Source organism: Melanerpes formicivorus, unplaced genomic scaffold (genome assembly GCF_026170545.1).
Source record: "Melanerpes formicivorus ecotype bairdi unplaced genomic scaffold, bMelFor1.0.p_v2 SCAF_2, whole genome shotgun sequence".
NCBI lineage: Eukaryota > Metazoa > Chordata > Aves > Piciformes > Picidae > Melanerpes > Melanerpes formicivorus.
Window position 1 is genome coordinate 26,172,374 of NW_027142354.1, and position 21,439 is coordinate 26,193,812.

Genomic DNA, 21,439 nt, shown 5'->3' on the forward strand with positions numbered 1-21,439 from the left:
GGGCCCGCTCCACGGTGCATTCCGGGAGTTGTGGTTTTCTGCTGCCACTGTCGACCGGGTCGCGCCGAAGAGAAACTCCATGTCCCAGGGGGCAACGCGGCGGTGCCTTCCTCCCCGCCTGTCCGGCGGGGGGGGGGGTGTGGGGGGGTGCCCTCCGTCCCTGGCCAAGCCGGAAGCGGTGCGCATGCGCCCTGGGAAGATGGCACCTGCCAGCGGCGCCGTGGCCGTCAGGGGTCTGTGGGTGCCACTGGCTGTACTGGCCCTGGTCTGTGCCGCGTTTGCCTTGACTGAGCAGTACCCGACCTTATCCTTGCTAAAGCAGGATCTGCACCAGCAGCGCCAGGTTCCGGCGGGGGGCTGCGCTTCGGCAGGAGAGTGGGCAGAGCAATACTCAGCAGAGTGCGGTGAGTCGGGGGGCGTTGCCAGGGTGACTGCCCCTCAGCGCTGGGGCGAGGGGGCCATTAGCCCAGCGGCACCGCGGAGCCTGGCTGGTCTTGCGGAGCCTTGAGGCCGGGGGTGGGAGGTATAATCGCAGGGGTGTGCGCCCGTTTCCTTTTACTCTGTGGAGGTCCTGCTCGAGCAGAAGAGGAAACTGGGGCCGGGCCTCGCTTCCCAGTGAGGCGCCGTGAGTGGCCAAGGGGACGCCAGCCCGGGGCGGTGCGGGGTCCTGGCGGCGGGAAGGCGGGCTGTACACGTTGCTGCTGTTTAGCTGACTCATACCGAGGCATCTTCTGTGTAAGCTGCATCCCCGGGTAACGTGGTGCCGTTTTGTTGCCCGAAGCAGAGACTGCCGCTATGGCAGTGAAGGTGGGAAAAGCTCTTACCCCTTGACGGGTAAACGGCAGAGCCTTATAGTATCACGCAGGAGGATTTCTCTTGTCTCACTCACCGACTTCTCAAGCTGATAGACTCTGCGTGCTTTTTAATCCTTGCACTCAGTAGTACACAACCATGCGAACGCCTTGTGCTCATACTAGGAGTTGAATATGGCTTGGTTCATTTTCAGCTTTTGCTGGTGAACTGAATGCTTTTTTTTCCTTTTGAGCGCAAAGTTCAGATGGCAGATCTGGTCTTTTTCAAGTTAATTGATGGCTTGTAATACAGTCACAGTTCAGACTGTGCTTAAATATCTGTTGCATCAGGATTATGGGATTTAAGTAATCTGTAATGATCTTTGATCATGAGCATACTGTGAATGTGCTATACAACTGTGCCAGTCTGAATCACAATGTACATGTAATACTGATGAAGAAAATTGTTCTATCCATTTAAGTCCATATAGACACTCAATTATTTATATGAGAATAACCAGTGATGTGCTGTGACTGCTTAGCTGTCTGTAGGGTTGTGTTTTTCTTTTCTTCCCTTTTTAATAAAGTTTGTGCTATCAACAGCTGCTGTGGTCACTAAGAACAATGTAAGGCTAGTGTAATTCACTCAAAATAGCAAACTTTTGTAGAAATACCTTGTGACGAGTTTTCTACATCAGTTTAGTTTCTCCCCCTGTGTATGTGTGCTTTTGTCTTCACAGCTTAAAGTTTTTTGGTTGATTTTTATCTGTATCAACTGTATTAAGCAGGCATTTCACATCAACTGCTTTTTTGGGGGGTAGCTGCAGTGCCTGAGCGCCGTAGTATGTAAATCAGGTAATGAAAGTTATCTCAGGTGACCATTGCTCCAAATAATTGAAGTTAAGCATCAAACTGAAAAGATTTTAACCCAGTGTTGCGATAACATCTGTATACCATGTGAATTAATAAATGGCAAAGCATTTGATTGCATCCCTTCTGTTAGTAGGACGTGAATGACTCGGGGATACTCCTTCAGAGGTGTATTTGGAAGATTAGTTTTTGATTTAATGATGGATATTGTTTTAAAGAGACTGGTGTAGCTGGGATTGATACAAGAAATTCTCCTGAAGTCACTCTTTGCTGTTTAAATCCTGTAGCTAAATAAATTGCCATTTAAAACATTCCCTTAACCTCTCAGGTTTTTTTTTTAGTACATCTGAGAATATTGTTATCCCAAGTAGTTTCTCTTGTAGGCTATTACAAGGTCCAGGATAATTTTTCTGGTTGGTGTTTCTGCTTTTTCATAAAGTTGTGGTACAAGCTTGACTGTATCTAACTTGCAGACAAAAGTGGATCCATTCTGCCCTATGAGTAAAGCAATTTGTTGCCTCAAGAACTGAAAGATTTGAAAGGTCCTTTTCCCCTTATAACTTGTAACAGATAGAGTGTTCTTATTAATTGCCACCTTATTAAAAAAATCCAATGAATTCTTGTTGCTACGCAGAAGAATCTTCTGGAGGATAGCCTGTGCCTTCACAAAACCTGTTTTGGTTTGTGAAGTAAAAATAGCTCAGTGAGTGCAGGGGTGGCTCTTAACTATCACTGACTTAGGAACACCAACACAGAACAAATAATGTGTTAATAATGCTTGCCATAGCAAAGAAGGGTTTGGCCAGTGTGGACTATGTTGAAACCTGGCAATGGTTTTTCTGGAAGCTATGGCTGGTGAGCCACTCTTCTTGCAGGATTTCCTGACTTTAAATTTTGACCTTCTGCTTTTCACCACTCTTTCCTTTGTAAAACTTCTCCCAGTTCAACTTCGTTCCAAGTTTCTATTTACAGGGAATTATTTTAGGTGGTATTGTGGCTTCTCTTAGAAGACTTTCTTCTCTTGTAGCACTGTATTTGAGAAATAGGGAATTAACTAACTGCAGCTCTCATGTAAGAAAAGTGGAAGAATAACAGTGCCTGTAAAAGTGAATTAGAAAAATGTGTTGATTTCCAGCCTTTTAAACTTGGCATTAAGCTTATATTTACTACCCTAAGTGAGATGGTAAAATTTTATACTTGTGACATGGAATCTAACAGATAATGCTGTTTGCTTTTTATTGTTACTCTTGAAATATTTCAAAATAATAGAAGCTTTAAGACCTGAAGATTTAAAAGCTAACAAACCTTTTCAGGTAGCAGTTACAGCACCATGTAGACGTAGTAGTGACCTCTATAGTAATCTAGAGGTCACTATAGTAATCTAGAGGTTTTGTTAGTTATTGTTGTTATCTGCTTATTTGTTTCATTTGTTAACCTTTTTCCTCTGATGTGTCAACAAGATATGTTTGACTTTTCAACAATTTGAATCAATCTTACAATTTCTTGTTAGAGCTTTCTTGGTAGTATACTTGTGAGGAGCTTTGTATATGTTCAGTCAGTTACAGTTTACTATTTTGTCTGCTTTTTACACTGTACCTGTGTTTTCTGGACTGCCAGCAGCAGATCTTGCCCTAATTCTCTATGGTCTATTCAATTTATTTTTCTCTCTGGAACTGTAATTGCATTTTTGTCTTGGATTTGTTGGGTCAGAATACAGAATCATAGTACCAAGTGGGGACATACTTACCCCAAATATTTCTTATTTGTTTCCACCTTCCTCCCTTTTTACCCCTCCCCTTATTCTCCCATTTGAGGACTTTTTTTCCCCTCCATAAGTGGAAGTAGTGCTAAAACTAAGGATATAAAAGCAGTTGCCTATTGCTTCCCTCACTGTGGGCAGAAAGTTCTGCCCTGGGGGATGCTCAGTCAGAAAGCTATTCAGATGAAAATGAGGAAATGTGAGATGTGATAACAAAACATACATGTAATTCTTTGAGTTCCTAAAGGTATTTTTTTCTCTTTCCCTCCAGATTCATCATTTTTGCACTTCCATGAGTCAGACTGTGACATTGGAGGGTCTTCGTCTTGTGAATCTGTGCTATCTTTCAACACAGAAAAAATTGTTGTAAGTATCAAGAATATAATGTACAAAACAATTTTTAATAGATTGTTGAAGTTGCAGATCACTTCAGCTGAATGGCCAGTCAGAATGAAGTTCATGCAAATAGCAACAAATTGAATTTATTAATCAGTATAAGTCATTAAAAGGCTTAAGTATCTATGAACTCGAGTTGCTCATGAGTGTATGATTTTGTTGTATTCCATCATGAGTCTATACACCTGTCAGCAGTTTTAACTAATGAAAGCTGGTATTTCCACTGAAAGCTGATCTTCACCTGGATTATTCTATCATTTTTTTATTTTTAGAGGTGCAGGGGCTATGGCTGGAAAAGGGAAAGATGTTAGTTTTTACTCACGTTAACTGCCTGAGGAGCTTTGCCACAAAATGCATGTAGAAGCAAGAGTGAGAACCTGCAGTTGCTACAGAAATAACGCTGTGCACAGATGATGAGAGTTAGAGTCTTCATGCAGACATGTGTGGAGAATATTTTAGTGAAAGAAGAATACCTCTTGGTAGAGAGACTTCAGAAGAATTATTTTGGAATTGGGGTTTTCTTGCAACACTGCTGTTAACCTATTGATTTTGAACAAATATAACTTTCAGTCTACCTCAGAACACAGGTTTGATGTTACTACTTCAGTCCACAAGAGTCAGAGATACTGAAAACCTTCAAATAATTCCCTTGTGAATATGTGAAGAAGCCTTGGAAAATTTGTAGAGGTTCCTAGCTGTGGGGAATGTAGAAGCAATTTCTTCAAAGGTAGCCTTTGGAAACTACTCTATTGCAAAGCCACCAAGACAATTATTTAACTCGAATATTCTTCTTACACATTGCTTCATTAAATATTGGATAGATCTTCTTTCTAGGCCGGTCTAGTGGTACCAGCAATTCTTTCTAAGGCAGTGAAATGTGTATTAGTTCATAAGAAATTTCCCTTTTTAAAAAACAAAGTTTCAAAAAGATCAGCAGTTCAGCTTATCAGGAGCTGGTGCTGTGATGAAATGTATATATCACAGGCACAAGTAATGAGGATAGGCAGGGAAGGGAGGAGGACAAAATACAGTCCTCTCAGTAGATAAATTATGAGTTAAATATATATTATCTACAGTTTAAGGTGTTTAACAGTGTTCCCTGAAATTAAAGATGTACATATGTGCTGAAGCAAAAGAAGAGAACAGTGAAAAGACCTATTAAACAAGCATTTTTGTATTTTTCTATGATAAACTGCTCTGGTAGTCTTAGAGCTGTCTGTGGAAACCACTTGTGATAAAGAACAGAGTAGAGTGGTTCTGTACTTCTGAGTGGTTGTCTTTGGCGGTATTGTTTTTTGTAGATGTGCACCTTGGGGAACAGAAATCGTAGGCTACGAATGCCTGAACAAAGTCTGTAGCTGATAGTTGTTATTATTAAAAGAACAGCCTTACTCCTTTAGTAAATCACTGTTAAGTTAAACTTGCTTATTGCTGGAGTGGTATTCTTTTCAGTGCTTTATTTTCAGTCTTCTGCTCTCCTGTGGTATTCTTCCTTTTGCAGGAGACAGGAATAATTTGTGAATTAGAGTGTACATTTTCCAATGAAGTAGCATGTGTCTTAAAAGAATTCCAAACTTTCATGTTAAGCAGATGTAATATAGAAACATGAGCCACTGGTAAAATGCTGACAATGTCCTTTCATCTGAAAGGTTTGGTTAGCTGTACATTAGAGAGAATAACAACAGCACCAGACTGAAGATAATTTTTCTCCTTGTGGAAGACTAGGAATGAATTTACTTTAGAGTAACAATCACGTTAGTCTTAACTTTTTGTTTTAAGGAATTCTCTTAAGGATTTAAGGCATGGGATTTCTGTTAAATTCTTTACTGTTGTTTGCTGATGTTTTACAGAATCAAGCAAAGCTGCTTGCAGAGCAAAAACGGTTTCCATTTGCTACCGATAATGACAACACAAATGAAGAACTGGGTAAGCTGCCTTATGTAAGGTTTGTGCTAATTATTAGCACTGAGTGATTTTGAACTAAACTGACTCTTTAGTGATGCATTAATTTTAAAGTGATCCTAATAATCCTGAAAATACAGTGAGTTTTCTCTGGTCATGCAAATATGCATCTCTCTTATTATAGGCCTGTCAGCCTGACCTCAGTGCCAGGCAAGATCATGGAACAGGTCATCCTGAGTGCATTAACACAGCACTTAGAGGATGGCCAAGGGATCAGGCTCAGCCAACATGGATTTAGGAAGGGCAGGTCCTGCCTGACCAACCTGATCTCCTTCTATGATCAGGTGACCCGCCTGGTGGATGTGGGGAGGCCTGTGGATGTAGTCTACCTGGACCTCAGCAAGGCCTTTGACACCGTCCCCCATAGCAAACTCCTGGCCAAGCTGTCAGCCCATGGCTTGGACAGCAGCACTCTGAGCTGGGTTAGGAACTGGCTGGATGGCCGAACCCAGAGAGTGGTGGTGAATGGTGTCACATCCAGCTGGCGGCCAGTCAGTAGTGGAGTCCCCCAGGGATCAGTGCTGGGCCCTGTGCTCTTTAACATCTTTATTGATGATCTGGATGAGGGCATTGAGTCTATCATCAGTAAATTTGCTGATGACACCAAGCTGGGGACAGGAGTTGATCTGCTAGAGGGTAGAGAGTCTTTGCAGAGGGACCTCGACAGGCTGGACAGATGGGCAGAGTCCAACGGCATGAGATTGAACGCATCCAAGTGCCGGGTTCTGCACATTGGCCACAGCAACCCCATGCAGTGCTACAGGCTGGGGTCAGAGTGGCTGGAGAGCAGCCAGGCAGAGAGGAACCTGGGGGTGCTAGTTGATGGTAGGATGAACATGAACCTGCAGTGTGCCCAGGTGGCCAGGAGGGCCAATGGCATCCTGGCCTGCATTAAGAACAGTGTGGCCAGCAGGAGCAGGGAGGTCATTCTGCCCCTGTACACTGCACTGGTTAGGCCACACCTCGAGTACTGTGTCCAGTTCTGGGCCCCTCAGTTTAGGAAGGAGGTTGACTTGCTGGAACGAGTCCAGAGAAGGGCAACGAAGTTAGTGAGGGGCTTGGAACCCAAGCCCTATGAGGAGAGACTGAGGGAGCTGGGGCTGCTTAGCCTGGAGAGGAGACTCAGGGGTGACCTTATTGCTCTCTACAAGTACCTGAAGGGGGGTTGTAAACAGGCAGAGGTTGGTCTCTTCTCCCAGACAGCCAGCACCAGAACAAGAGGACACAGTCTCAGGCTGCGCCAGGGGAAGTTCAGGCTGGAGGTCAGAAGGAAGTTTTACACAGAGAGAGTGATTGCCCATTGGAATGGACTGCCCGGGGAGGTGGTGGAGTCGCCGTCACTGGAGGTGTTCAGGAGGAGACTTGACAGGGTGCTTGATTACATGGGTTAGTTGATTAGGTGGTGTTGGGTGATAGGTTGGACGTGATGATCTTGAAGGTCTCTTCCAATCTAGTTTATTCTATGCTTCCTGAAAATATCTTTCCTAATCTGATCACTAGAATTCTTCACCATGTCCGCTTAAGCAGGTGTTCAAAAAAGCATTTTGATTACATCCTGTTAAGCAGTCTTAGCTACTTCATGCTTCCCTTTTTCTGTGGAGGGATTTGGAAAACAACAACAAAAAACAGACTAGGAAATATTTTTCTCGAAGGACTTCAGGAAGGAGTGAGTTGTAAATACTTCCCCAAACTGGTATCCTCTACAGGAAGCTGAGGCAGCAAAGCGATTGTTCAGGATGTGTGTCAAGGAAGACAGAATGGTCTTTTAGATAAGAATAAAAGGAGACTTTACTCATGAGTTGTCTAGCAAAATTAAAACAAATGAGTATTTTTTTAAAATTACATAATTTCTTCCTTCATGGATTTATCAAGGAAAATTTGGTATCTTAATTTTTTTCCCCCTATTCCTAGCATACCTAACTATGTTGATAGAATCCTGCCGAGAATACCAAACTTCAGCCCAGCAGAAAATAGTTGATGCTTTTAGGATCTGCTTGCCAGAATGTCCCTATCCTGTCAAGATGGCCTGTAAGATGGCATGTACCTTCCCACTTTTTCAAGTATATCATGCTGTGGGGACCCTGGGTCCTTCCTGTTTGCATGTGTTCTGAGGAAAAGTAGTGTGAAATATATGGGGCATTGTGAAGCAATGCCGGGTACCTACATATTTGGGCTAATGGACCATTGTTAGCCCTTAGATTTTTCATAAAACTTAGTTATTTTTGCAGTGTTTAGTTAAAAGACTAAATGATCAATCAAAGAGATAAAATTGTAAAAGCTGATGCTCTTAGCAGCTGCTAGCTGCCGATCGCTTGCTGTCCTTTTACAGACGTAGTCATAGCTTCCTATATTTTTCCCAGAGTCTTGAATAAACAAAATAAACTATCAGCAAGATAAGTCTTCACTATCTATCTTTTACTGCTTTTTTCCTTAATTCTGTGTTGGTTGAGGTAGTTTTATTTTACTTTATGTGCCAACTGTTCTTTGCTCTGGGATCAGAACCATAAAGATAATTTGATGAACTGTGTAGTCTTGGAGGAGAATGTAATGAGGAAAATTCAAGAGCTCTTCAACCTGTCCTTCACTGCTGATTTTCACTCCTTTTTTGGCAATGCTGTATCTGTACCAAGTGAAACTTTATGTATTGTGGAAAAAGCTTATATTCCTTCTGCATAATAGAAATGTTCCAAGGGTGAGGCAAGCTCTGGTTTAAATGCATTTCTTATTTCTCTTTAACTTTTTTCCTGCTTTAATGAGCAGCGCTTAGCTATGCTGCCAAAACAATGTGGCTTAGCCTGCATGAAAGATAAATGTCTGTATCCTATTAAAAATACCTTTGTTCTAACTGGCTTATTGGTCATTTCTTATGTTTGCGTAAATAATTAAGCTGATAGATGCCTCTCCCATTCTCTTTGTATGACTGCTAAAACTCATTAAAAGTATGGGGAAAGGTGAACTCCTGCTCCTAGGCCTGCTGTCAGCTGTTTGTGCAAACTGCCCGAGGCAGAGCTGCACTTTGTCTTTCATAGCTCTGGTCTGTGAGATACGTGGGGTTTTGTGGGTGGTGTAGACAGAGCTTAATCCAGAGTTACGAACTGTGGGAGATTAATACATGCTAAATGTCACAATCTTGAGCGATTCAGCTGTCAGAACTGAACTGCAGATCTGTAAGCACAGTCAAAGCTTTCCAGACTTGTGACTTGACTGTGTTTTCACATCTTGTGGAGGCTACAGGGATATGTTTCTAAAACAGTGTTCTGTTTCTTTTAAAAGAGTAACAAACTGTTTCTACCCCAAATTTGGGAGGTAGGCAAAAAGTTTAAATATTTTCATGATTTTAACATAGGTAAAGATTCTGTAGTATTTCATTCACATTTTTATAAATACAAGAATTGCTTCAGTTGAGGTTTTTCTAGATAATTCAAATGAAGGAAAAGCTTACTGTCAGCTAGTATAGTTTAGCAAGATGTGTACGAAGAAGTACAGTCAGATGTTCTTAATGGCATTGTCACAAAAAGTTACCCAGTGTTAGCCAGGCTCACTTATAATTAAGAAAGCCTCTATGGCCACTGAATGGGATTAAGGTACCTTTTCTGGTCCTAAGTACTTTTGAAGCAAACATGGACCACTTCTCAGTAGAGGGAAATCCCCAAAACAATTCTGAGGAGCACAGTATGATTGAAATAATAATGAATGCTATGTAGTGGTTGAGGGAGGTCATTTCAGTGGCAGTTCAGAAGTCATTTGACTATTTTAGTGCAATGTAAGCACTTAATATTAAATGCAGCCAAACTGTAGAATGATTTTTTCTTAAAAATATGATTTTTTTTTTCTGTTTTATTTATATTTGTAATTTTTTTTTTAGCAATTGCATATGTGTTGATTGGCAATGGCTTGTATGATGAAGCCATACGACATTTTTCAACGATGCTGCAGGTAAGTTTTTGTTATTTAGATCCCTAAAAATCACCATAGTGAAATTATACCTTGAAATATATGGCTTTTACTGAAACAAAGATTCAGTCAAGATTTTAAAATTAAAATAGTTGTTCTGTGAGAGTAATTATTATATTATTTGTTCATTTTTTTTTCCATCCAAACAAACAATACTCTTAAAAACTGAGATACTGAATCACCTGTTATTTGGTGAGCGGTTTTTCTCATTTACAGGAATAAACTTTTTGTGCCACTTTGACACAAAGAAAGAAAAGGCATCTTCAGAAATCTCATGTGCAGAAGTGACATTCCTGTAGTTATCCTTTTACTGAGTAGGCTGAGATTTTAATGTGGATATTTTTGGCAAGAGTTAGCATAGTGCCAGTAACATCAGAAAAGAAGCCCTGACAGATCATTTATTGCTAGTGGAAAGTACCACATTGCTGATGATAAATGATTCTGTATGCTGGGTTTATCCTTGTTTTTCACTGGTAAGTATTTGGTGAATTTAATAGATAAGTAAAATACAACTAACACTTCAACTTTTTTTTGACCAAGGTAAAGAATTCAGAATCCTCTTCTATGAAGTAGAAGACAGCTACTTTTAAAACAAACCCAACACCAACAGTTTGAAAACTTCAACTAGAGCTGATTTTGTTTTTGTGGCTAGGAACCTGGGACTAGATGTAGTATGGACCTGCTTTTGGGTCTAAACTGATTATAGTACACAAATGCAAGGCTGAAAGTAGTATTGCAAATACTAGCTTGTATTTCTGTAAACGCACATGTCATATGGGCTGTACTTAAATTGAGTGAAAGCGTGACAATTCAATGGAATTGTTCCAAGGAATTTATCAGAGGACTAGAATGCTTGTGGGGCTTTTTTCTTTTGTTGTGTCTTTTTTATTATTATATGCCTGAAATACTGTAATGTGGTTATGATTGTTTGCTTTGTCTTCCATCAGGCAATTTTAAATACATATGAAGGGAGAATTAAAACATTTAACAGAAGAAAAGAGACTTGCTTAGTCACTGTATTAAAAGTAGGCAAGTTACCTAAGTTGACATTGGCAAGTGTAAACTTTGAATCAGCTCATATGTGGCAAGCTGCCAGCATTGGTGTGCCGTGGTGTATCCGTTTTGTCAGTGAAAGCATTTGTCTGTTGGCAGTTTTCCCAGTTAAATGAGAGCAGGCTTACACTACAAACTTTCATATCACGACTGTGTTGGTTGCAGTTGTGAAGACAGTGCAATTTCTGACTGGTTTTCAGGGAAATGGGCTGCACAGGCATCGTTGTGCTGTTGTAATTCTTAAAACTTGGATGGAAAACCATGGCTAGAGTAAGCAACATTGAACAAGAATGGGACAGTGATTCTACCACCTCCCCCTGGAACAGGTTGCCCAAGTAGGTGGTAGAATCACTGTCCCTGGAAGTCTTCAAGAACATTGTGCTTGGTACATGGTGTAATGGTTATGGTGGTCTTAGGTTGACAGCTGGACTCAAGATCTTAGAGTTCTTTTCCAACTGAAACAATTCTGTGGTTCTAAGAAGTAGATTTGCTATGTAAGATGCATCCCTTTAGGTGCTCAAGCTGGAAAGCCACAGACTTAAATCTTACCCAAGGGAGGTTTATTTGAATTTTGCAGAACTACTTTGGCAGAATAACTCTAGGTTTATTTGCTACCTGAATACAGATTTCATTGGGATATCACAATTTCCTGCTTCCTAATGTTAAATCTCAAATTTAAATTAATAACAGAACAAGCTTTGAATGGCTGAATTGTATTTGCTTATTATCACTTCAGTGACTTTAGACAAAAGAAATCATATAATTACCAGCAAGGTTACAAGTTTGGACAGCAGACTACACTAATGCGCACATAACTTCTGGTAGGTCATCACTGACATGGTAACCACACTCCTTTTAGGAAATGTTCCAGATAAATACACCAGAACAATTCTAGTAAATTGAATAGGAAGTTGTGAACATATGAAAATATGAACTGTAATGCAATCTATTTCTTTGCCTGACAGCTGTAGTTGTTTGTTGCTTACTACTTAAGACATGCATATTGAAGAAAGATAATTTTTATTAAAACAAAACAAAAACAAAAAGAAAACCACAACACCACCCTACCCCCAACAAACCACAACTGTTTTTGGTATTTTTAATCCTAACAGGAAGAACCAGATCTGGTCAGTGCAATTTATGGACGAGGCATAGCATATGGAAAAAAAGGACTACATGTGAGTAGATAATTATTTAAATTAATATCTAAATTATTTATATCCAAACTGTAAGAAGGCCTGTAACAGGAGGGGCTAAACTGATTAGAACTTTATAGGTACATCCCAGAGTCTGTGCTGTCCTACTGTAGCGTGTCCATCTCTTGATAGGTGCTCTGCATCATATAGCCATGGGTGCTTTGCTTTGTAGGACTGGAGGTAAAGCAGCATGAAGTAAGGGTGCTGAAGGAGAATACAGACACCATTGCTAGTGGTAGCTAATAAGGTTGGCAGCCACTTGAAGGAATTTCAAATAAGATAACAGGCAGTATCTTGACTCTGAGAGGCAGGTTTTGGCCTCACTGAATTTGTCCCCACATCTAGTCGGATTTGGAGACAAAAGTCTTTTGTTGCAACTTGGAAACATTGTCAGCTCTTGCAATCCCGTAGGCTTCATATTGCTCCTCTTGATACATTTACCAACTTTAATTTGTTTTAAAGTTAAATTATAGTAATTCTTTAGTAGTCCTTGCATGTTTGTAACACCAGCATGAGTTTTTCTCAGTTCAGTTTGATATTGAACAGCTTTACTTCAAAAAAAGTTTGAGTGACGCTTTCAAGGTACAAAGGATGATAGTAAGCACATACAAAATTTCTTTGTCTTGGGGGAAAAAAATAATTAAAAGATCAATGAAATTTAATAGAAATGTAATACAGAACTTGTTATATAACCGGTGTGGATTTCACCCCCCGCAATTAAATAACTTATTCTACAATTTGAGGAAAAATGGGTGCTTTTTTTAGCTGTTTGTAGTATGCTGCATCTTAATGTTACTAGCAAACTGTGAAGGGCTTTTTGTGTAAACTGGTACACTTTCAAAAACTTAATCAATTTAGTTGTTCTCCATAATATATTACTCATGATATATTACTCTTAAGTATGCACAGTCATTTACCTTATTTTTCTCTCTTTCAGGATATGAAAAATGCTGAACTTGCTCTGTTTGAGCTCAGTAGAGTGGTTAGTCTAGAACCAGATCATCCTGAAGTCTTTGAACAGCGAGCAGAAGTGAGCTTTTCAAATCTGTTTTCAGATTTTGGGAGAAGTTGCTGTTATACAGTGTTTTCAAGTGTTTATTCAGTGACTGAAGCTCTTACCTGTGTCTTTCTGTGAACAGTCCTCCTTCATTTTAAAAAGAGGACTGTTCTCAAACAGTGTAATTTGTGGAATGTTTATTTTTAAAATGAAGCATAGGCCATGTGGAGTTACTATAGCCGATAGAATAGCATATATTGTGTTTAAGTCTTTAGGTTTTAACATGCTATATAGTAAGATCATGTGTGGGTTGGGTGTGGTTTTGGGTTTTTTTTTAATGTAGTGAATCAGAATATCACTCAAACTTTGCTGTTTGCACTTAGCATCACCCTAGTAAATGTACTGCTAGGATTAGGTGGTAAAATGCCAGACTCAGAAAGAATGAGTTTTTAATCAAATGTTTTGGGTTAATATTCAGGCATATATGTTAAATATGGCTCACATACACAGATGTTTTTAGTTTTGAAAATTGTGCTTTGTTTTGCCAATTAAATTACAGAAAATGAGTTTCAAGAAGCAGCTTTGTAGACAAAGGAATAAATATGTATTAAATTCAGCATACTGCAAAATAACTGCTGTAATATGGAGTTGTAATTCACTATTTTCTTGGTTTTAATACTTTTTCATACTTTTGTTAATCTTGATTTTAATATGTGAAAGGCATTGAAATAATTCAGAAAACAGACCACTTTGCACTGGGGGTTATATTTTCTCAAAAAAGTTGGAGAGTAATTATATTCTCAGTTGATTGTGTTGAAATAACTTGGAAGAGAGTATTTTGCTTTGGCTCACTTGGAGGAGTGGTTTTGAATACCAGGTTTCTGCAATTTTTTTGAGGAAAAATGCATTTAGATTTTCCCTTAATAGGCTTAAAAGCAGTAAGTTCTGAAATGTGTAGAACTTTCCAGCCTGTTCTAGCAAATAAAGTTTATTCTGTTACAGATGAACATGGAAAAGAAATAATCGTATTGCTTAAACAATCTTTTCAGCCTATTTGGTCTAAACTATGTTTCTGTATTCTTAGATATTGTCCCCGCTAGGACGAATCAGTGAAGCGTTATCAGATCTCACCAAAGCTATTCAGCTACAACCATCAGCACGACTCTACAGGCACAGAGGCACTCTTTACTTCATATCTGAGGTTAGTAGATTTTGGGGATCCTGTTTGGTTTTGGATGTGGATTTTTGTCACTGTTGTTTGTGCCAGTTGTTACTTTTGTTCAAGAGTTTATTTCCTCTCTACCTTAAAAACCATAATAACAGCAAAAGCCCTGATTTTCCTGTAGTTGATTTTTTTTTTTTTTTTTTTTTTTTTTTGACAATTCAGAGGTATTCTTCAAGTATTCCCTCTGCATATGTACTTAATGTAGAGAATCAGTGCAAATACCTTGTAGGCACATTCTCAGATTGTTTTGGGTGTTTGAAGATAAACTTAATTTACAACCTACAGCTCCGTATAAGTAGTATTGTTGAATGTCAGACTGAAAAGGAAAACCATTTTGGCCAAGGCAGCAACTGCCCTATATCCTAGGGGGAAAAAAATGCATGCCACACAACAAACATAAAAACCCTACAAAACTGCTAACATTCTATTTTTGCTGTGTAATATGTGTATGTTGTTCTTGCAATTTAATGTAAAACAACTGACTTTAATATTCACACAGTCTTTGAAGATAAATAGCTGATTTCCCCACTTTATTCTTCTGATTTCACTTGCTTTGCAGATGTTTTTCCACTTTGCTCTGCTTTATATAGCGCTTGCTGTAAGATTGGAAGAGTATTGTGCATTCCTTATTTGGTATTCTGACTGGCAGTTGTCAATTGTTGCAGATTATCCCCAAGACTGAATGAATATATTAAACAAAATTCTGTAGTTAATTTTGATGAAAATAAAAATATGTATTCTTCTGTATTCATATGGTGTTGTCTCTAATACTTAAAATCTGCTTTATCACAGGATTATGCAATGGCCCATGAAGATTTTCAGCACTCATTGGAACTGAACAAAAATCAGCCTATAGCTATGCTTTATAAAGGCTTAACCTTTTTCCACAGAGGACTTTTAAAGGTAAAGCTGTATTTAATAATAGTTTATGTAGAACAATTCATTCTTTTTGAAGTTACTTCTATATACTACTAGAAATATCATGTATTTCTACTAAAGTATCGCCTATTTTCTCTCATGTAAGGAGCACTCTTTAAGGCAAAAGAGTGCACGCAGTAAGAAAAGGTTCCACTGCTGACTGTAATGCTTCATGGTATGAAATGTAAATACTTGCTGGTCTTGCTGAATCTTGATAAATCAGTGATAACTAATATGTTTATGGAGTGCTTTGAAAGATGTTTGTATTTGGCACTGCTAATATCTCTATGGTTTTATTCAAAATGTCTTTCATTAGAATGGATACTTCCTAGGTTTTGTGCAAAGAGATGAACTGAAAAATAGTTTTCAATTCTTTTCCAAATGAGCTAGGAGGTGATCTAAGACATTGCTGACAGAGAACCCTGCATCTGTGTATGTGTATTTCAGTTGTATGTTGATTCTGAAATGCCCTTATCTAAATTGAGGGGGCACAGTTGCTCCTTGAAATGCTGCACTCTGCAGGTATACCTTTAGCTTCCAGTCGGGTTCAGCCTGTCTCTTAAAGGAAGGCTGTAATTATAATTTGTTAGGCTTTTATCAGACTTGCTGAAAACTGAGATTTGGAATGAGGGTGGGAGAAGTTGACTGAAAAGATACTGTTGCTTTTGGGAATAAACTTCTTGGACTTAAACTTTATTTAGAGGACATGAGCTTATCAGCAGTGGCAGGTGATTATCTTATATTTTTGTTCAGTGGGTACTTTTGTGCATGTTGTAGTGCTCAGTATGTATTTGGTAGTTTTTCTGAATAAGAATCTCTAAATTGTCTGAAGATTCAAATGATTCTTTCCTTACAGCATTTAATGTCTTGCACTACAGACTTTAAGGTGGTTTTCAGTCATTCCTTCATTATATAGTTGGCTATTCCATCCTTAATTCTAAGTTTCTATAATTGAGACCAATTTATATAGCCAATCCAATTTAAAAGCCTGACTTTTTAATTGAATCCTTTGAAGAGGAAGATTTCTTTGAATGTATGTTTAAAATAAATAAAATAATAATTTTTATTACATTGCATTCCTCAGATTAGCTGTACAGGCTATTGTCTGATGATTACCATTTACTCTGTAATCCTTGGGAGAGTGTTTGCTAACTGTGCAACAGAACAATGAAAGGCAGAGTCTTGGACTGCAAATATCAAGAGGTGTATTTTGAATGAAGAAGGAACGCTCTAAGGAGAGACAGCTTTGCCTTGGGGACTAGATTGAACTTTGGCAGCAAACTTTGAAGGGTTTTAATCTCCAAATTATGTTAAAATACTAAAAGAATCACTCATTCCCATAGCATATGAGACAAAGGAATTCCACCTAAGGTGGTCAATGTATGCCTCCTTCGGTTTCTTCCAAATATTTTGATGCAAATCTAAGGCTAGTAACTACTGAGGATACTAAAATTAAGTGAATGCAGTAAGTGACAAATTCTTCTGTTGTTGACTTTCCATAGGAAGCCATTGAATCATTCAAAGAAGCTCTGAAACAGAAAGCAGACTTCATAGATGCATATAAAAGTCTAGGGCAAGCCTACAGGTAATTGCGTTCAGAAATAGTTTTGAAATCAGTTTTCTATCTGATGGTGTTCTTTAAATTGCACTCTTTAATTTTCATATGTTTATTACAGAACTGCAAATTTGTTTATTTGGTAGTTCCTCCAGCCAGTGTGTCTATGTCAGCATATGTTCAATATACATGATTTCTAGATTTGCTATGTCAGACTCAAAGATTAGGTAAATAGCAATTTTCAGTAAGATGTGTTTTAGGTATGTTAAGTGATTTTTTAAGTGGTGGAAATGTTTAATACAAACTGTTGACTAATATGCTACTTAAATGCATGAAAAACTCATTGCATACAACAACTGGACCTCCTATCAATTGATCTCACACCAAAGAGACATACAGGTCTGAGGATTTAGCTAATTTCCTGTTTAGGGTATTTTTAATGTAAATGCAATCTCTCTTTACTATGGTTGCTAGTCACTTTTTCATTAATTTACATTAAAGGTAAAATTTAATTTGTAGTTGAACAAAATGCATTGCTTTAAAGATGGCCTGCAGATAATGTCTAAGGAGAAAAGTAGATGTAGCTTGAATATAACACAATCGGCAACTGAATATCCCTGCCCATTGTAGTTGTTTTTTGGAACCTGATCTGTCTATTTATTATCTTTTTATATCCTCTTTTACATTTCTGGGTTTTTTTGCAGAGCAATAATCTACAACATACGTGCTGCTGAAACATAAATGGGTTTTGTGTAGGGAGGGTTAAATTGGTTATGGTGATGTGAAGCATTACATGATTGTGTGCTCACTCTTTAAACTTTATGTGCCCTTTGGCATACAAACCGTTTGCTGAAGACAGTGGCAGGGTTTTTTTTTGTTTTTTTTTCTACTTTGTGGCCTTCTGTCTTATTTACCACAGTAATTTAAATTCTGAACTCACTGTAGAATCACTCACTTCCTCTTGAGTTTTTCTGTTACTTATTATTGTGGTGTGCAAGTACTTTCAAGATGCTAAATAGTAATCAGTGATTTATCCTCGAGGATAGCCATTTGCCTTCCTACGTTTCCAGTAAATGCTTTTTTTTATTTTGTATGTGAGATTCCCTCTCCAGGTGATCAGCTGTGCCCAAGTAACCTTAATCTGAATAAGTTTTGTTTTGAAGGAGAGAAAAAAGCAATCTTTAAAATATTTAATGTTGCATCACATTGTTGTTTTACGAAACGAGAGTTACTCAGATGGAGTATTCCTAATGAGCTTAGAGTTGTGGCTTTTACTCCCTTTCACTGGCCCCTGTATCCAAAACTTCTGTGCTCTTTTGGAACAAAATATAGGAAGGATTTTATTTTCTTTTAAAAAAAACTAAAGTATAAAGCATTGACTTTTATAAATGCTCAGCAGTTAGAGAAGGCCAGAAACTGAATAGAATATTGTTAATAAGTGAGGACACTAACTGATGTCCAGCTATAAGTCTGAATTTTGTAACCATGAATACTTCGCCTCTTAAAACTGGCAGAAGTAATAACCTCATTTCACCAGGTCACTTAACTTCAGCTGTCAAATTCTTGCGTTCTTGCTTTCTTCTGCATCAGATAAGTTTTGAATACAATGCTTTAAAACATGCCTTTTAAGGAATTCTTTTTATAGTGCAAATAGAGAATTCTTAGTCTGATTCGTCTTTCTGTATAATATGAGTTATAGAATTTTACCTATTGATTCTTGATTCAAATATAGTGACTTCAGTGTTTGTGCATTTATTTGAAGCTGTGGTTAGTTGCTGTTCTGTCTAAAAATTCCTTGTGGCAACTGTTTTTAGTAAGTCTTGATCTTTCTAACGTTGCTTGTTTGAATTAATTCCATCGAATATAATTTGATGTGGAAAGAATTTCATGATCTTAAAATTGGTGTGCTGGATTAAACTGAAGAAAAATTACATCCAACTTCTGTTTTAATGTTTTCATTGTAGTTTCTTTGTGCTATTTTTATTGTAAGTTATCCTGCACATGGAGTAATTCCAGTTAATGTGTTTTCATTTAGTTTCAGCTTTCAAATGCCAAATGCTTTCTTATTCAGCATTTAAGTAGTTATTGTATTTTTTAGAACATGTTTATGTTTAGAAGTTAAAAGACCTGTCACAAATTTGGAAATTTTTCCAAGAGTTCTTTCTGTGGAAATTGTGTTTCTTTTAGTTTCTGAAGAAATAGTATAGCTCTGGGGTTTTATGGTCTATGTCCACTGAGGATTGTGAAAATTTGTGGTCTTCTACAGTTGTATTTCAGAGTACAAATTTCTGGGAGTGAAAAACTGTACAGCTGTTCTGTTATTACCAGAATAGTTGCAGAATTACTGCTTTTGTTAAAGAAGTTTTCCATTGGTGCTGTGTTCCTCTTTGGATGTGTTAAAACAGCTTTTTTAATAAGTAATTTCATTTGTTACTGTTACCTTTTATATTGTTCAATTCCACTTTCTGGAATCACCTAGGGAACTTGGCAACTTTGATGCTGCGACAGAGAGCTTCCAGAAGGCTTTGCTGCTAAATCAAAATCACGTTCAGACACTACAGCTTAAAGGAATGATGCTTTATCATCATGGTAGCTTAGATGAAGCATTAAAGAATTTCAAGGTAAGCAGGCCCCAAATAAAACCAAAATATTTTAACAGGAACTAGTATCCAACAAGTGCAGTAAAATGAACAAACGTCAAAGTTTTTCATTCAAAATGTGACATGTACCTGAACTAAAATTACTTTTTTTGTGAAGCCTGTCTTAAAGTTACATAAACCCCTATTATTTTTAATGAAAAATGTTGTTTGCTAAATCTAAGATACTTCCTCTGTTTTATGACTTTCTAATACCAAGCTCTGATTTAAATGTTTTATCTGGGTTTTTTTTTAAAGCTGGTAAATGTGTTCTTGCTAATATTTTGGTTTGGGTTAAAATCTAGCCTTCTTTGAATTTTGAAGTTACAGTAAGCATATAAAGTTCCAGTATCTCTGTAATTTTTTCAGAGGTATTTTCTTTCTTTTGAAAAACTTGGAATATGTTGCAGTTCATTGAGCTTGTTTAAAAAAAAAAAAGTGTGCATGGTTCCATAGCTAAATAAAATCTTGCCTTTCTCCACTGGCATTAAATAATGATCTCATTTCCTAGACAGAACAGTAACGGTGAAATGAGGTGTAGAAACAATTGCATCCGTTCCTGAATATGTGTGTGGAACGCTTTCTGTGCAGTTATGTATTCACCTACTGTACCACAATTTGTTAATACTGTTGTAATTGAAAATATAGCTCAGCTTTTAAAATGGAAATACTCTTCTAAAGACATGTAATTGGTCACTTGAAGAACTGGAGCATATAATTAAGAAAATTAAAATAGGTATTTGCTATGTGGTTTACATATAGTAAATAGTTGACTAACAGAATGTACTAATGTACAGAAGTGTACTAATACAAAAACTAGTGTAGGTATTTATGGAAGAAATGGCACAATATGTATGTTGAACAAGCAAAAAGCGACTTGTCACTACTATTGCCAGGAGTGTGTTTTAGTTCAACAGATGTTGAAAGTTCTGTAGTGCTAGTATCATTAATGTCATCTATTTTCATAAAAATTCAAGTATGACAAAACACATATTTGCAATAGTGGTTCCTTTCTCACCTGCCCTTCCGTGAGGCTGGAAATATTTTACATTCACTAACAGTATAAGTGCTCAACATAATTGTAAATAAAATTGTGATGTAAGCAGATGTTAATAATCAGTAAATCTTTTCATCCAGGCTTCTGACAAGGAGTTTATTCAATGATACTTATTCTCTGCTGTGATTTATGGATGCTTTGTTCTTTTTATCTCCTAGAGATGTCTGCAGCTAGAACCATATAATGAAGTATGCCAATACATGAAAGGGCTCAGCCATGTTGCAATGGGACAGTTTTATGAAGGCATAAAAGCTCAGACTAAAGTTATGCTAAATGATCCGCTACCAGGTCAGAAGGCCAGCCCAGAATATCTGAAAGTTAAATACCTCCGAGGTAAGTTAGGATTGGGTTGGTTTTTGGTTGGTTAGCTTTTTCAAATTTTCTTTCAAGAGCCCTGAAAGTGCAAGCATGCTTGTAGTTACGGCCTTTTGTACATTCTCCTGAACACTGCTGTATATGTTAAAAAATCTATGGACTGATTCTTACTTGTTCATATGGCTAAACTAAGACCACAAATTAAATATACATCTCTGTGTAATGGTGAAGAGTTTTGCAATGCTTAGTTGAAATGAACTTATTTCTGTCGTGGAAACTAGCTAATGGCAAAACTAAATTATTTAAAAGTAATGACTTTAATAAGTCATGTTGGATAACTGACAAACATAATCTGATTTTTGTTGGTATGTAATTACATGAGTTGGCTGATTATGCAAACAGTATTTCATTTTATTTCTTTCCTCCAGAGTATTCTAGATACTTGCATGCACATTTGGATACTCCTCTGACAGAGTATAATATTGATATGGATCTTCCTGGAAATTTCAAGGACCACTGGGCCAAAAATCTTCCTTTTCTTATAGAAAACTATGAAGAACAGCCAGGGTTACAGCCACATATAAAGTGAGTTATTCATTTATTTTTACACCTACTCTGATTGTGGCTTTTTTTTGATTTGACTTTTTAAAAGCGCTATACCAAATCCTTCTTAGAGCATATTTTAATAAATGTTTAATACTATGAGAAAGTGGAAATCCACTGAGTGTGGAAATCCTTTTCAAAGTCATAGGGAT

At 37.7% G+C, this 21,439-nt stretch overlaps 1 protein-coding gene across 2 annotated transcripts in view; it reads left to right on the forward strand.

Moving 5' to 3' along the window:
* The first annotated feature begins 184 nt into the window (after positions 1-184).
* The window catches only part of TTC13 (tetratricopeptide repeat domain 13), a 38,405-nt gene continuing 17,150 nt past the window's right edge, over positions 185-21,439 (forward strand). Inside the window, exons 1-12 of one of the 2 annotated variants that reach the window (XM_068154047.1) lie at positions 185-404; positions 3,692-3,786; positions 5,667-5,742; positions 9,644-9,714; positions 11,898-11,963; positions 12,919-13,011; positions 14,063-14,179; positions 14,996-15,106; positions 16,624-16,706; positions 19,156-19,297; positions 20,528-20,702; positions 21,113-21,269. In XM_068154047.1, coding sequence (XP_068010148.1) covers positions 185-404; positions 3,692-3,786; positions 5,667-5,742; positions 9,644-9,714; positions 11,898-11,963; positions 12,919-13,011; positions 14,063-14,179; positions 14,996-15,106; positions 16,624-16,706; positions 19,156-19,297; positions 20,528-20,702; positions 21,113-21,269 — 1,406 coding nt within the window. The remainder of the gene's footprint in view (positions 405-3,691; positions 3,787-5,666; positions 5,743-9,643; positions 9,715-11,897; positions 11,964-12,918; positions 13,012-14,062; positions 14,180-14,995; positions 15,107-16,623; positions 16,707-19,155; positions 19,298-20,527; positions 20,703-21,112; positions 21,270-21,439) is intronic. The other variant, XM_068154055.1, reaches the window with a different exon arrangement.